Genomic DNA, 17796 nt, shown 5'->3' on the forward strand with positions numbered 1-17796 from the left:
TTCAAGTCCTAGAGTTTCGCCATCTATTTTTCTATTAGAAATGTAGAAGATGGGTGTAGGAGGAGACTATTGTCATGATCAGCCTGCACAAAATTCTTAGAGTGACCAATTATAATCAGAAATAATAATACAATTTTTTTTCAGTGTTCCACACCTTTAAAAAAACATGTTGAAAAACACATCCATAGTTGTCTTAAATAAATCTGTTTCAGAAGAGTCCTTGGCATTAAGCAGAGAAAATGTCTAAATAGAATGCAAACACTACTAAAATTGGGTAAAAAATGATCCAACTAATTATGAAACACTGGCAGGAGAATGGGGAACCATCACATAGCAAGTGATTACATTACGTAGATTCAATAACAGTTAATTGTGAGACTGGATAAAACGGTATTTTTTACTGTAATAAAATGTTGAAATTATAATTATTTTCTGTGAACATAAATAAATATACATACATTTTACAAATAAAGTTTGTAACGTTGAAAATGTCTGAAAACATTTTACGGTATCATTCAAGTAAAACTACATCTTTTGGGGTTGTGTACATTGGAATTCACAGTATAAATCTGTAGATTTTTAAGCAAACAAAAACATTCATTTTTACAGAAGCAAGATGTTAAAAATAGGGTCCACCGTAATAATACAACCAGTAAATACCATTAAAAAAAAGCAATTATCATCAGTAAAAGACAATACAGTTGGTGGTAGGCTATTTTTAATTTTAAAAATCTGTACATCAGAAGGCCTAAAAAGTTAGGCCTGCAGTATATCATTGTCGACCTTCGGATAAAAACAATCAACAGTAAAATATGTTTAAAATAAAGTTCATGGTTATAAAAAATTGATGTCAATAATAATTTTCAACTATTATTTTAAATCAACTTTATGTTATGTTTCACGCCATATTATCAGATCACCTGGGTCCGCCTTAAAGAGCAAGTCACATCAAAATCAACTTTTTTATAGCTGATAACTAGTATAAATGAGCATCAAATAGTGTTGTAGACATGTGTAGTTCAGTCTCAACCGGTCTCAACCAGTCTTGTAGCAGTCAGGCTCGGATTAGCCGCAAGTGATTTGTGCTGTAGTTAGCATTAGCGTTGAGTCAGAGTCCCAGCAAAACTTCTAGTATTATAGTTATTTAGTTCTAGTAGCTTGGCTGTTAATATTGTAGTTAAGTGTTTTTTTTTACATGTTACTCTTTCACCAACTTGATGGAGTTTGAACTGGCATGGAGTTTGAACCGGGTTATGCTGGTTTGAAGAGCATTTCACAAATGAGTCCAAGCCGTTCCAGTAATTAGCTGGATCCCGCCGACTGCCGCTTCCTCAAAACACTGGTGTCAAGCCAGCCTCCAGTTGGAGACTTGCAGTCAAGCCAGACTCCAGTTTATTGTCGCTTCCCCGTCTATTCAAAGTATTACGGGAAGGGATGGGGAAACCGGATTTCAAAATAAAATTCAACTTCGAGTGAATTATCAGATATTTTAAGAACATAATAACAAATAATTAAGGCTTGTTCACTATTAGCGCCCTGTCAATATCAAGGCCATCTTATTTTAAATTTCAAAGTAAAAGCCCTTTGAATTTTCATTTTGAACTACTCTTTCAATTACTTCAGAATGCTCTTAAAAGCAAAAGTCATATTTCCAAAGAGTAGTTGCGTTTTGCATCAACACTATCAAACCACAACAATTTGAAATTTCCCATATTTGACCGACTCTTTTAACAATTTCAAAAAGCTCTAAAATGGAAAATTGCTGTTTCCACAGGGTAATTCCACTTTAGATCAACAGTATACAACCCCACAGTGATACCATATGAATATCAAGTCGTTCTGATGTTGCGTTTCAAAATAAAGGCCTTTTAAAATTGCCCATAATTGACCTACCTTTAACGATTTCAAAATGCTCTAAAATGGAAAGTTGTTGTTTCCACAGGGTAATTCCACTTTAGATCAACAGTATACAACCCCACAGTGATACCATATCAATATCAAGTCATTCTGATGTTGCGTTTCACAATTAAGGCCTTTTAAAATTGTCCATAATTGACCTACCTTTAACGATTTCAAAATGCTCTAAAACGGAAAGTTGCTGTTTCCACAGGGTAATTCCACTTTAGTTTACCAGTAATTTTCACTAACCTATTTGATCATCTTTATATTTTTCTATATTTAACGGTTGCAAATGTTAAATGTAAAGTAAAAATTTTTATTTTGTCATTGTACTGTCAAATTTAAGGTAAAATACCGGCAGCTGTGGTTGCCAGGAATTTACTGTGAAATGTATTAAGTAAAAATAAAATGCTGTAATTTCTTATACATTTCCCATGTGTTTTTTCATTGTCAAAGGTTTTAATAAGGTTTACCATATTTTTATTTTTACAGTTATTTGCCATAGGGCTGTAGCAAATTCTCGATGACGTTGACGACTCGATTCTAAAAAATTTTCGACGTCAGATCCGGTAGTCGCCGCACCACGCCCACTTGTTACATCCCCAGGAGTTTGTAAATAGAGGAGGAATCTGCCTGTTTTTCCTCTAGTTCGGCCTCTTCTCTGCCTTCACTAAAGCCGGCCGTACACTGTGCGACTTTTTCACTCGCAGCGTTCAGCTTCAGCTCAAACTGTACGACTTCCTCGCAGAGCAGATCTCACGAGTCATGTGCTCACACTGCACGACCCAGTTCTCGCATGCGATCGGACTTCTCACACTGTACGTCTGGTAGCAACACGTCGGCCCTAAAAATATGCTAAAAATAGCAGTTTTTACTCAACACGTCAGACTTTTTTGTCTTGTCTTGCCTGTTGTCCTTCGGGAGTGCTGCAGGAGGAACCACAGGGATTTATGGGGGTTGGATGAGGAAAACGAAATAAAGAGAGTAAATCTGTGTTTTGTGATCAGTTTAATTTGACATGAACACGACAAACACGCTTTCTTGACAATCTTTGTGAGTAAAAAAAAACATGTAGAAACAAAAATGAACAGCTTGTGTTATTAGGGAAATAGCGAGCGACCGGCGTTGATGCAGGATTGCGCGCGCATGCGCCGTGAGCGGTTCTGATACTTTTTGGGTCGCAGCTGCTCGCAGCGCTGCTTCAACAGTGCGATACCCTCACGAGGGACGAGCGAAATATTAAACACACCAGAAGTCTGTGTGACCTCACGACTGCTGATCGGCAGCTGGTCACGTGGTGTTAATCGCCTCTCGTAACCCCCTGTACACTACACGACCGCTCGGCGCAAAACTCGCCCCGATGTCGTGGATTCTCGCACGACTGGAAAATCGACTCAAAAAAGTGAAAAAGTCGCACAGTGTACGCCCGGCTTAACTCTCCACCAAATACCGAAGACCCGGAACAATGTCCGTCCGCTACTAGATTCCTTTCCTGTTTTGCCGCCTTCGTCTCCCGGCAATGGACAACAACTTCCGGGGTCAGATGCGCTGCTTCGTCTCCATCGCAGATGTAGAAAATCACCGGGAGTGTTTCTCCCTTCATAAAGGAGCTTCTTTCAGACATTAGGAGAGCTGTTTTCATGGTAGCAGTCTCTCCTCCGTGCTGGTCTGTTTGCTGCTGGGTGTGTTCGGTTTATTTTAAACTTGGTAACTTGAACTTAACGTTGGTAAAGCTACTGTTAGCATTTTCGCTAACAGCTTCTTGCGTTTGGATAAGCTGTACCGTTTTGGTTTAGAGTTCATCGTTTTTGTGGTGCAGATCTCCCTTTTATTACATTTAGAGTGTTGTGGGTTTTCGGTTTAGTTTAAAATATCACCTTGTCTGGTTTAACCACCTAGTTTAGAGTTTGGACCTTTGGAGATCCTTATTTTGGTCCAGAACCCTGTAATCTTTGCCCAGTGAGACATCCCTAGTTATTTGTACTTTTGTTTTAATTCCCCACAGGCAGAATTAGTTTTATTATTCCCAACCTGTGGATGGAAAGATTTGTTTTTTTGTTGTTGTAAATAAACCTGATCATCATTTTAACTTTTAAATCCCGTGTTATTGTCCCTTCCTTTTTGTACACGAGCCAAACTCCCCAGGAAGAGTCGTAACACCACTCGCCTCACGTACATAAGTGACCAAAACAAAGCAGCATGGAGACACTCCGTCTCCAACCACCTCGCAGGGTGCACTCCCAAGTTCTACAAGTCACCAGAACATAACCAACCGCAACACAATAAAAGCAGTGTTACACAGAATGGAAGCCCTGTATGTTTATTCTCTTACAGTAACAATTTATCAATTTTTTGAGGAATTTATTAGAGATTTTTTGGTTTTTATTAACTGTGCAATAGAAAAATAATCATTAGATTAATTGTCTAAATAGTCATTAGAATAGTCGACTATTCGATAAAATAATCGTTTTAAAAATAATTGTTTACCCCAGCCCTAATCTGCCATAATAAGGTTTATCCTGTTACTGTTAAATTAACAACAAATCAATGTAAATATTAATGTAACCTTTTTTAACTGTAGAAATCCATAAAAAGCTATGCAAAGTTGCATTTTTTACACGAAATTACTGTATAATTGACAAATATATTAGTTTTTTTCCTACCATGATTTTGGTTAAAAAAAACATTGTCTACTGTCAAATTTAGGATTACAAAACCAGTATACCGTATTTTTGTTTACAGATTACACATTTTTTTACGGTATATTCCTGGCAACCACAGTTGCCGTTATTTTACCGTAAACTTGACAGGTTTTTTTTACAGTGCTGCTTGCGTTACCGATAAGAACATGCATGTTACCATAGTTCAGCAGCAAGGTGTGTTGAACTTGTCATCATCTGATCAGGAGTTAAAGGAGTTGGATGTATACATCCAAGCGCATCATGGCCAGGAAGGAACAAGGAAGACATGATCAGGTTACAGAACTGGAGACCCGCATCTATACTCTTCTTGCCATGATAGTGGGATTGTCCATATAAGAAAGGGCCACTCACCTGTTCATCACTCAGATCAGTCATGGATGCCCTGGGTTTACTACAACAAACCACCCAGCTTCAGCACTTCCGCATTTGGGTCCCAAGTTGGCAAATTTAAGTCCTTGATCTGATTTGTTCCTGTTCTGGTTTCATTTTTAAGGATTTTTATTTATCAATAGGCTTTTACTAGATTATGTACTCATAATGGGCATCGAGAATCGAGAGCATCGATTGGAACCGATTCCAACTGTTCATTTTTCCTGGAATCGCTCAACGTTTTTATTTCGATTCCTAGTTTCGATTCCTATTGTGCCGACGGAAGAGGAATCCGCGGCCGATCTCCGTGAAAAATAAACATGATCTTGGGGTTAGATTGTTACTGACAGCAGCTACATTTAAGTTTCACTTTCTGTTCTGACTGAATGCTGCTGCAGCATGGAGGTGTAGTTCTCACCCCAAAATTCCACTACCTCTGCTCCGCTGCGCTCCGCACTGGCACGAACTCTGCAGCAAAATCGGTCCCATTGTAGTCAATCAGAGCTGTTCCACTACTGCAGCCGTGCGGCGCAGTGCGCCGCCCGTCGTTCCGCCATCCGGCAAAAATTGGATCGATTCTATTTTTGCCGGTGTCGGTACAAGATCTGCTCGGGTGCAAAATCGGCTCGGGGTCCTTCAACTGCCGATGACGTCAAAGTACGACAAAATAAACTACACATCTATACTGTTGGAAAGAATTTAGCAGTTTCGTTATTAAAATAATGTTTCTTAAGACGTAAGTTTGTGTTTATAATGGTATTTGTAAAATAAAACACTATATTTTATTCATAATGTTGAACTCCACTTTGAGCACATCCCTTGAAGGATCATAGGTATTAGCAACACCTGTGAAATTGTATTTGCAGGAAAGAAGTGTGTCCTGTTTATTGAAGTATTTTGTGTTTAGAGTTTTTGACGTCTTGTCCATGCGTAGTTCAGTTAAGCTCATAGCTGCTAGCCAAAACTCTGGAGTTAAAAGTTTTCTGGCTTTACTAAAATACCTGTCTGTACTTATTTTATTGATGGTAGTTTAACTTTCTATTAGACTCCAAAAGTAATCATTTGGCACGTTTCTAATTCATAATTTGTAATAATGTAATCGGCGATATTAGCATTCCTATGGGTTTTTCCACGTATATTAGCATTGCGCTAACCACTCGCTGCCAAATTGCAGCCTTTACGATTAGAAAATCTCCTTTTGTCACATCGCAATTTAATTGCACATGCAGTTAATCGTTCAGTCCTAATATACATGCAGCTCTATGCTAAGAGTGTATTTTCAAAGAGGTAATGATGGATTTCTTTATAAAAGTTGTCCATCTTTCCAACAGAAAGATTTGCCTGGACCAACGTAACGTGATAACAACGTAACGTGATTACGTAATTCCGTAAGGTTCATGTTCAGCCAATCGACTACTTTGACGTCATCGGCAGTCGACGGACCCCGAGCCGATTTTGCACCCGAGCAGATCTTGTACCGACACCGGACGCCTGAGCACCTCCTCAGTCAATGGACAGAAATCACAACCGCCCAACAGGAAAGGGAGCAAGCGCAACTTCCGTTATTTCACAATAAATCGATAAACAAAAAGCGTTTTTTTTGTTTCATATAAACAGGTTTAACAACTTTTAACAACTATCAATGGCGGCTGAACTTTAAATGCACAAAAATAAGCCATAAATACAGTTTCCACTATCAAAGTTGTCACACTTTGTTGATTAAAACACTGCTGATCTCTCAACACAAATGATGGGCAGATTAAACGGTTCATTTGGATGCTTCTCCCACACAACGGGTGTTTGGATCTAAATTCCGCGTTTATTGCTCGGACTGTATCACAAGATCTCGAAAATCCCGCGCATGCCTGTTTGCGCACCTCAGGTCTCCGCACCAGAGCGGAGCCTTTGTAGAGCGGGTACCATTAAAAATTGAGTTCGGAAGCGAGCGGCTGTCATCCTGGACATGATCATCCTGAGAGTTTTAGCTGAAAACAGCTGGACGTTTCTGGATATGTTGGAGACATTTAGCCTCTCATCCCAGAGGCTTCTTCCAGACTTTGGTTGTGGTCAGAAACAAACACACTGGTTGTGCTGCAAGTCTTTTTCCTTTTTTTTTCCAAAACATGTTTTTGTCTAAATGAAGGTGATGTTATTGTTCATAGAATTAAAATTCATGTTGAAGTTAAGATTATTTCATCAAGTAGGACCTGTGGTTAGCTGGCTCATGTAAAGCATGTCATGTCTTGAAAGAATCTGAATCGGGAATCGATAGGAACCGGAATCGAAACGAGGAATTGGAATCCGAATCGTTCAAAATCAAATGATGCCCAACCCTAATTATGAGTAATAGAAATGCTAATAAAACACTAAGGTATACATAAATGAACCTAAAAAAAATTAGAATATGATGCTAAAGTCCATTTATTTCTCTAATTTAGCTGGACTGAGAGAAATTTAGGAACCCTTTGGAGGTGTTTTTTCGATTTGCAATTACAAATCCTATTAGATTGGGGTCTCGTTTCATATCACACAGTGGCATTTGAATAGTTTAGATTAGTGTAATGTTTCCTGTTTGTAGTTCCTCCTGTTAGGTGCCCAATAATTTCTATTATTCAGTTTTATAATAAACAATTGGACATGCATTTGAAATATTTTCCAATCTATTTAGTAATTTATGTTTTAGTATTTTAACAATTCATCATAAATTAGGTAAGTTCAATTTTCTTTCCGATTTAAAAAAAAGTAACAATTGCTATTTTTCTTGGTTATTTGTTACTTTTATAATATTCTAACTCAGTTATGTTTTTGAGTAAGTAATTTGTAACTATAACTATGCTTATGCCAGTGCTTGGCAGCCTCATTTCTGTCAATGTGCTGTGGCAGCTGTGGGTACAGTGTAACTCATCAGAATCAGAAGGGTTTTATTACCATATGTGCAACAACATTAGTAAATAGCTGTGTTTGGTGCAAGAAATAATAAATATAAGCAAAATTAGACTTAAGACCAGAGTGTGAATGTGTGAAAGACTGACTGTAGTGTACAGCACTCTGTAGTCCTCTGACTCAGAAAGGTTCAGTACAAGTGTAGGTCCTTTATGCTTGTTTACGTAGTCAGAGCTCATCCTATAGTTGAAAAAAATCTAAGTTTGTATTGAGACCTGGGGGGGGGGGGGGGGGGGGGGGGGGGGGGCTGGAGGGCCTATATGTGGTTTTAATGAAACTTGCATATTTCGTTTCTAAGAATAGTTTTCTAGGATTTAAATTGTTTTTTTTTTATGTTTTATATTATCTTATTGTTTTTGTTATTGATGTGTGTATGTATTGTTTTACTTCAGTATAGTTGAAAAAATAATACAGTGTCAACATGACTGAGCCGGTGACTTGCAGATGAAATTTGTTTCCTACTGCATTGTCTGGGTGCTTCAGTGCGATATGAACCAGTTCGCCTTCAGCAAGACTAATGCGTCAACATGCATTTAAAAAAAAATGACATCAGTCTATTCAGGGCAATAGTTCAGTTTTCTGATGCACATGTAAACTCACTGTGAACCAGTGAATTTATTTCACAAGAGGTCCTTCACCACTTTATGATTTACACCTTATAAAACAGGATAAACTTGCCACTAGCGTTGTGGCACGTGCAAGCAAGAAACCCTATAGCTGAAACTGAACGATGACAAAGAAAACAAGTATTTGCAGAGGGGCAGATCTTCTGTTACATGTGATGTTTTTATTTACAATACATTTTATTCTGTGAATTGGGCCAAAATGCATGTCATAAAAACAGATTATGTTTGGAGTTTATCTTTGATTATGGATTTTTGGATCTATCAAATGAATGTTTAAAAAGGCCAACAGGATACACGACGATAGCAGGTAAAGTCCTTCAGACACAAAGAACATCTTTAGCTATCAATACGTTATTGTACGTGAAAATGAATTTGGTTCTAACAAAACAGGGTTGCCTGAGTGCCTCTTGCACTTCAGTTGTCCCTATGATGGCAGGAGAGCTTAGAGGAAAAGAATGAGAAAAGAATTCAACAGTGAGGAGTGGGATGAATAGATGTGGGTAAAGAAAATGTCAAGGAGCTGAGGTCAGAAAAAGGCAGAAAGACTGAGAGAACAGAGTCTCAATCATTTCTTCACAGGTACACTTTGTGCTGCTTGTGCTCACTTTCAACATCTGATACAGCCACACGGCTCGCACATCTCACCCTCCCCTTGTGTGGTTTTGTTGCTCAGCTGTGATGAAAGTTACAAGGTGCTTGATAGGAGGGAATTTATGTATAGTAGTCATGTGATCCAAGGGAGACCCCTCCCTTTCTCTCTTTTATACAGGATACAAGATGTCTGACCCAAATCTGCAAAGTACAAAAAGGAAACCAGTGGTTGGAAAAATGGGGGAGGGGATGTTCAAGGCTCTGACAGTGGAAAATTAGCATGTCAGTTGGCAACAGTCAGATAAGGAAAATTATTAGCAAATGGTAGAAGAGCGGAGTAAAAATGGGATGAAGAATGAGCAGGAACAAAGAACATTTCTGTGGAGGGATGTTATTTATGCACAAACTGAAAGAACAAGATTATTCCTCCAGTTACTGAGGCTCTGTGTGTTTCTGCTCTCTTTTGGAGGTCTGCAGTTTCCAACCTGATTGTACCCACAGCTTGTTTGCACACTAGAGTAGCAGTGACTCTCAGACCATTTGGTAAATTTCATTTTGGGTGAAAATAGAAATTTAATAATTTCTGTGTATTGCCACGTTGTGGAGGGAACAAATTATTTACATGGTTCACAACACAGCAATCATTTGTATTTGACCGTTATTTAAATTCAATAAAAATGCTCTTGAGTATTTTGAATATATTGAAACGATTTAAAGATATTTTGATATTGGATTAAAGAATTCAAGACATTACCTAAAGGCTGATGTGCTACTAGTGTTTCTGTGTTTGAAGTTATGGAGCAGTTTGAGTTTGAGCAGTTTGTTGAATTGAAGCAATGCCAATGCATTAAGCTCTTCAAAAGGCAGCATAAAGGAATGCTTATCGTGAGATATGAAGATGGAGAGGATATTCAGTGAATGTCTGGTTGGTGTGTCAATTGGGAATGCACGGCTATGCGGTGGATGTAAAATAATTACTCACAGAATTTTGTGATTGAAGTTATACATCATGTATGATGGTGCTTGTTAATGTAAGGCCCTAATAACTGAACGATTAACTGCATATGCAATTACGTCTTGTCCATGCAGAGCTTCCGTAGTTCAGTTACGTTTATAGCTGCTAGCCAAAACTCAGTGTAGTTGAAGTCTTTTACAGTTTTCTAGCTTTACTAAAATATATGTCTGTACTTATTTGATTAATGGCAGTTTTTACTTTTTAATTAGACTCCAAATGTAATAATTTGGCATGTTCCTAATTCGAAATTTGCTGGGGCAGCAGTAGCTCAACAGGCTGAGTGGGTTGTCCAGTAGACAGAGAATTCTGCTGTTGTGTCCTTGGGCAAGACACTTAATCCACCTTGCCTGCAGGTGGTGTTCGGAGGGACCAGTGGCGCCTCTGCAGCCTCACCTCTGTCAGTGCGCCCCAGGGCAGATGTGGCTATATCGTAGCTCATCACCATCATTGTGTGAATGTGTGTGTGAATGGATGAATGATACACTGTAGTGTAAAGCGCTTTGGAGTCCTTACTCTGAGAGATGCTATACAAGTGCGGGTCATTATCATTATCATTTATCATGTCATTTGTGTAATAAGAAATTAGCATTTTTATATGGAAGTTGGATAAATAATTGGTGACTTATTGAGAAGGGCTTGGTTTATATTAGGGAGCTCTTATTGTGGACAAGTGGGCTAAATTAGGAAGGATGGAGCGACAATAGGGCTGCTCAATTAATCGAATTTCAATCCCAATTACGATCTGAGTTTTGAACGATTATAAAAACAAAACAAGCCGATTATTTGCTCCTCCCACTTGCACTGCCCTGAGTTGCAAATGAAGCGCTCCTCCCACAGTGTTGCCAACTTAGCGACTTTGACGCTATTTCTAGCAGCTTTTCAGACCCCCTTCTTGACTTTTTAAATTGTAAAAATATCTAGCGAACACCTCAGAAACATCTCTGGTAACCCTTAGCTACTTTCTGGATAACTGTCATTGACATTTCTTGCAGGTTAGCTAAACACTCCACCTGTGCTCCGGACCGTTCTTCAGGACATTAGGAAAGGGAATGATGTAGTGATGTGTCAGTCGCTAAAGAAACGGCTCTCAGAGCCGGCTCCCTGGTGGATTAACCAGAGTGAGTGACACACACACACTGCACCTGCGGGCTCCTGAGTCGCTAAAAACAGCTAAATGTGCGCGTGCTAAACACACGTACAGCTTGCCCATGATTGCTGTGAAACCGGGTTGGGGGGTTGGGACAATTATTACATTAACTGATGGACCTGTAAATAAATAGTTTATAAATAAGGTAGAAATAGATAGAAATAAGTTCCTCATGCTGATAAATAATAACTAATCTCTCTGAGGACACGGTGCTGCACTCTTCTACAGCACCTTGACATGACTAAATAAATGTTATGCAACATTTTATGAACATCAATTTAGTAGCTTTTATTTGTTATAAATGCCACTGTATAATTCTTGCTGTCAGTATTTGCAAGATATTGGTATTTGGGTCTGTACTAGTTAGACTAAAATGAGTTAAACCAAGGTCAATAGCCCTTGGGTCATAAACTATGAGCTATAAGTATATTGATCTTTTTATACTGGGAATCAGGAGTTATTTTAGTGATCATCTTGTTTCTTATTTAATTTTGTCCTGAATGTGCCCTGAGCAATTTTATGACAGAATAAAAACAATTAAAATCAACATAAATAGAAAAATCGTCTTAAATAATCGAGATCTCAATTTCAGTCACAATAATCGTGATTATTATTTTTGCCATAATCGAGCAGCCCTACCTCTGTGTTCCACCCGGTTTTACCCAGCGGTCAGCCCAGCGTATCTCTGACTCAGAAGCTCTGTTGTTGTGCACAGTTAACTCTGGTTGTAGCTAGGTTGCTTCCTCTGTTAGCTTAGCTCCCACCTCCGCGTTAGCTTCAGGTTAGCTTGTAGCTAGTTCGACCGGGTGTCGTCAGTTGATCCCAGCCTTACAGCCCCACCCTCAGCTCCACCTCTCTTCCCTTTTGTGGAATTGTCTGGGCTTGACGGAACCTGTGACACGGTCAAAATGGCGGTGGTCTCCACCTCCCATTTTTCTTCAAAAACGTGTTATTGGAGCCTATGGAAACCCATTGTCCAATATTTATATGTCGATGATCTGAACTGATGCAGTAGGAACTAGGAAATATGAAATACTAGAACCATTTTATTTTAATTTGATTAAACTGATTTTTTCCCAACTTTGTTGGCATTTTCCCCACACAGTTAAACAAAACAATGTTGATTGAGGTGTGTGTGTGTGAGAGGGAGAGAGAGTTAAAAAAAAAACGACCGGAGCGGAGGCAGTGACCGACGCATGCACGAGCCGTTTTCAGCTGTCTTGTAAAATGCACCACGTACTCTACGAAAAAAGTAACTTTAAATATTAAACCGAAAAAGAGACGAGCTAAAGAAAACCTAGGGAGTTCTGAAGAAACGTGAGCAACAGTGAAGCAAGCACAGAGATCTGTTACTGTGTGTGTGTGTGTGTGTGTGTGTGTGTGTGTGTGTGTGTGCGTGGGCCGGACGGACTGCGCTCCCGGCTGCAGTTTTGTGTGTAGGGAGGGGCGGGCGCTCTATGTGACTGGCCAATCACAGAGCACGAAGATAGTCAGTTACCCAATGAGGATTTTTCTTCAGCACGATTACAGATATTTACGAGTTTTATGCTCGTATTCGTCAAAAATGCTTTATCCGTACCGGATACTCGTCTGAAATGAGTATCCGGCTCATCCCTAGCTGTAACCACCCTGCCCTGCCTCCTTGCTGCCTGCCGGCTGTGATCACAAGCAACAACAGAGTAGTTCCCGCTGCTTCTTCGGGAAACGGTGCAAAAAAAAAATCAATAAAACTTGGGATCTCGTATGCGTGGCGCTGGGATTTCAGCCGTGGCAAGCCGCCACGGCTACACCTATGTAAGGAGAACACTGAGTAGACAGAGTGCTAATAAAGGAAAGTAAGGTCATAAGTCATGTGCTCACACCTTTTTTGCCTGTAGGTGAGCTTGATTTGAACCAGTTTCAGATGTGAGACAAACTTGACTTGTGCCAACATAATGAATCAGTCTCAGTAGTTCAGTGTAAAAAAACATCTTTTCCACAGAATAAGAGCGCTCTTATCAATTTGTCTGTCTGACACATTTTCTAATCGATAAATGTCTGAGGACACAAATCTGGGACAACAGTCAGCTGACACTTTACCTGCATGTGTTGTTCAGGTTTTATGGAGCAAAAAGAATCAGTTTGACTTCCTGTTTTAGGTAATTGTGTGGATAATGTTAGAAATAGTTAAATTAATAACCTTTAAATTAATCATATTCATATATATTACATAGAATTTATAAAACAACACATTCATAGAAGAAATTTGACATTTTCTGACATCTGAGTCATATGTAACACAAGTAATTTGCTCTTGAATCAACCCTGCTCTGAGTAGCTGCTAGCTCGACCCCCCTCCCAGGACATTTTATCCATGTTTCTCCAAACTGAGGTCACTCTGACATCTGTCTATTGCAGGGAAAATGCAAGCAAGTCCTAACTACTAGACAAAACCATCTTTATGTTATCAGAGCTATTATTTTAAGCCCAAAAACCTTCTACTTTTGTCTCTTTCTTTTGTACTTGTGACGCAAAGAGGAGGTGAGTAAGCTCCATGAGGAGAAAGGGAGTCGATGTGAAAGGAGTTTAACTAAATGACACATTCTTGTAAAGTAAATCATCCAAGTTTTTTTCTGTCTTTTTTTATTTGTACTTTATGAATCCTGATTAATTACTCATTTAAAATAGTCACTGATTAGTCAACAAGTGGTTGTGTTTTTGTGTGTCAGAAGTTTTCTAATCAGCTCTGTTGGATTCTGGAATGATGGAGAAGGATTATGACCTTTTGTAAACCAAGATATAATCAAAGAGAATATTCCTTAAGTGTGTGTTCTTGTGAGTAACTGATTGTATGTCGGTGCTGAGGAGTGTGCCTCTTCACATCTCTGTTCTCTTAAATTCCTTTTGAAATCAGCAAGCTAAATTTAGCTCGCAGCACCCCTCCCCCTCTGAGAGGTATCAGAGCTGCGGCAGACAGTGATAGGCTAACGTTTTGAAGTGCGCAGTCCACACACACATGCACACACAGATTAAAGTGAGTGGATCAGAGTGGGAGGGCGCCGTGTCTTTGTGCACACAGTGTGGGCTATGGTGATGATAAATCGTTGCTGTGCAGCGAATGAGCTGAGAGTGTTTTTCTGTTTATGAGTGCTTCTTTGTGTCTCTTAGGGCTGCTGCTTGACGAAACGTGGGGGCTCTCTCATGATCCCACTGTTCATCTGATGAACCCCCTTACCTCCATGAAACCCTCCCTGCCTCCCACTCCACAAAGGTACTCATACATTTGCACACGGCACAGACTTTAAGCTCCAAGTCTTGTGACACCTCACCTGCTTTGCACCACAAAGATGAGGTTGACTTCATCACTGGGTGGGTTCTCAGACCAGCATTCAGACACAAGTCACGCATCGCTTTTAAAACTGAAAGGATTTGAAAATGTTATGCAATAAAAGTAATATGTACATTATTTGTGAATGATGATGATGATGATGATAATTTAAATTCTTTCATACAAAGAGCCCAAACATATTTAAATTATGTATCAAAGGAATAAGTTAACTCTATTTCCTGTTAAGTAATTTAAACTTCTCAAAACTTGAGTGTGTTGTTTATTTGAATTGTTATTCAACAGATGCAACTTAATTAACTTATTTAATTAATCAGGTGACATAAATTACTCCATTACAAAAGATTTTGAGACAGTAATTGGATTTGATGCTTATTTTAATCCTGTATGTGATAAAGCACCCTTTAGAGTCCTGGAACCCCCAAAGGTGCTTTACAACACAAAAAGTCATTCAGACATTCACACCCTGATGGTGATGAGCTACAATGTAGTCACAGCTGCCCTGGGGCGCACTTACAGAGGCGCGAGTCTGCCTTACATAGGTGCCACCGGTCCCTCTGACCACCACCATTAGGCAAGGGGGGTTAAGTGTCTTGCCCAAGGACATAATGACAGCGACAGTCTGAGCGGGGCTAGAACCTGCAACCTTCCGATTACAGGGCGACTTGAGCACTTAACTCCTGTGCCACCGTTGTCAAAGATGAAGACATACCGCTCAGTAATCCTGTATTACTTTTTTCTTATTCGTTTTGTCCTCCTCGTTTTTCAGTTAATTATTTTATTTAAAATTTCCTCTTTTTATGACTTTTGAAATAATATATATTAATATATGATATAAATGTTTTTATGACTTTTTTTGTTCTTGTGAAGTGCCTCTGGATTCTTATTTTGAGAGGCGCTATGTTTGGAATAATTTCTTCTTTTAATTCCTTGTTTCATACGGGCAGTTTTTACTCTCTGAACTTGAGACAGTTCTCCACTCCTTCATCTCCTCACACTTAAGCCCCCTTCAGACAGGCCATGAAAAACGGAAATGTTCCGGAATCTGTCCGTAAGACCTTTCTGTCTGAATACAAACATCTGGATAACGTGTTCCGGAATTTAACCGGACGAAGCCCCTAGTAACAGGTCCGGACTTGTTACGGACAGGGTGGCTGCTTCAGACTGGTGAGGTAAAGTTCCGGACAAGAGGGAGGGGGAGGAGGAGGGGACCGGGGGACGCTGTGCGCACCTAGATAGCCCGCTGCTGTAGCATGCGGCGAACCACGGCAGCTCGCCTCCTACGGTACCGTCTAGACGCGCGACGGAGCGCTTCACACCGCTTCAGTGATTCCTTTAACCATTGAGCTTCATCATCCAGGTGTCTTATGCATCTTCGTGTGCGCAGAATTATGCTTAAGCGCCTCGTGATTTTTATCTTGAGAGGCGCTATAGAAATGATATTTTCTTCTTCTTCTTCTTCTTAACATGAGTCCGATTCTCCCCCCCCACCCCCCGCCGCCGTCAGACATCTGGAACTTTTCCCTGCTGTGTGAACGCAGCCGAAAGGACAAGTTCCGGTACAAAAGTGGTGTGTCTGAAAACACAGTTCCGGTTAAAAACCGGATTGAATTGTCCACAAATGTTCCAGAATGTCTATCTGAAAAGGGCTTTAGTCTACTGTAACTCTCTTTTCACGTGTCTGAGCAGTACCTCCCTGAACCGTCTACAGGTGGTTCAGAATGCCTGTGCTCGGCTTCTGACCAAGTCCGCCAAATACACCCACATCACCCCGCTTCTCATCCAGCTTCACTGGCTGCCAGTCAACTTCAGTGTTCATTTCAAGATCCTTGTTCTGGTCTATAGGGCCTTACATGGACAAGCACCATCTTACATTGGTGATCTTCTTAGTCCCTACACCCCCAGCAGGTCCCTGAGGTCCAGTGATCAAAGCCTACTGGTTGTGCAGCACCAGGCTAAAGACCAAAGGTGACAGATCATTTGCTGCTGTGGCCCCCAGACTCTGGAACGCTCTCCCCCTGAGCCTGAGATCAGTGGACTCAGTGGTCTCCTTTAAAAAGCAGCTGAAGACTCGTGTGTTTAAGCTGGCTTTTGCGTGACCCTGATCACTTCCCTCTCTTCATTCTGCTCTTTCTACCAATTCTGTCTTTCATTTTCCCCATTTTTTAATATGTATTTTTAATATAATTTTTTTGTTCTTGTGAAACACCTCATGATTTTTATCTTGAGAGGCACTACATGAAAAAGATAGTTTCTTCTACTTTGTCCTTTAGCAGATGCACCGTCCTGAATCAGTGATGCCTAAAGTGAGTGGAAAGAAAACGTAGACACTTCTCTGCATACATTGGTTAGACTTTATCACCCTGTAACAACAATAGTGAGTTTATGCTCAGATTCTGCAATGAGATGAGTCAAATGTTATTTTACAGACATCTACATTTTCTTATGAAAGAAATCATGAGTAGTTGGGCTTATGAATTTTAGCACCATCAACTTGGAGTGTCTCAGTAGTGATGAAGAAAGCCTTCTAACTGATTTAGTGACAAAGAAAGGTTTCCACAAGAACAAACAGAAAGCTTGGGATGGTTTAAAGGTATTGGCCAGACTCTGCATTAAAATTGTAGAAATTCAGTGTAACCACACTGTACCATCTTCAGCTAGGTATTGCGAATATCTGATCACAAAACTATCTGATAGAGTACTTGATTATTTGATAGCTAAAGCCCAATCTTCAGTGTCTTTGTTAAAGAACCTTTTAATCTTAAAAAATCAGTTAGACTTTGATTGCAGAAACATTTAGAGCACATCAGAAAATTTTAAAGAATGTACAAGTAACACCACTTTTAGAACCAAGGGGTTCATTTTAATGGTGGCAGAAATCAGAATAAGATAGTCCCAACAGCGCTCTGCAAATATGGACACTAGGGCTGGGCAATAAATCGAAAATGTATCGTTATCGAAATTTCTGACTCTTATCGTGATCATTTTTCCCATCTCTATAAATCTGATAATAAAAAAATGAAAACATGTGTGTAGGTTGGCAGCGTTCATGTCCCTTTAAGAAGCTGTACCACCTTGAGTCACGTAAATATGTCACTCAACTTAATACACGTGACAGCCCCATCTATTGGACAACTTTTGTTTCTGCGCATACCTGAAGTTATCGTCCATTTGTTGTT

The 17796-nt window shown here is 39.7% G+C and overlaps 1 protein-coding gene across 3 annotated transcripts in view; it reads left to right on the forward strand.

The window, feature by feature from the left end:
- zmiz2 (zinc finger, MIZ-type containing 2) overlaps positions 1-17796 on the forward strand; it is a 65980-nt gene that overhangs the window by 21419 nt on the left and 26765 nt on the right. For all 3 annotated transcript variants that reach the window (XM_015975434.3, XM_015975424.3, XM_054744110.2), the window contains exon 2: positions 14440-14542. In XM_015975434.3, the coding sequence (XP_015830920.1) occupies positions 14493-14542 (50 nt within the window). In that variant the 5' untranslated portion in view covers positions 14440-14492. The remainder of the gene's footprint in view (positions 1-14439; positions 14543-17796) is intronic.

Source organism: Nothobranchius furzeri, chromosome 6 (genome assembly GCF_043380555.1).
Source record: "Nothobranchius furzeri strain GRZ-AD chromosome 6, NfurGRZ-RIMD1, whole genome shotgun sequence".
NCBI lineage: Eukaryota > Metazoa > Chordata > Actinopteri > Cyprinodontiformes > Nothobranchiidae > Nothobranchius > Nothobranchius furzeri.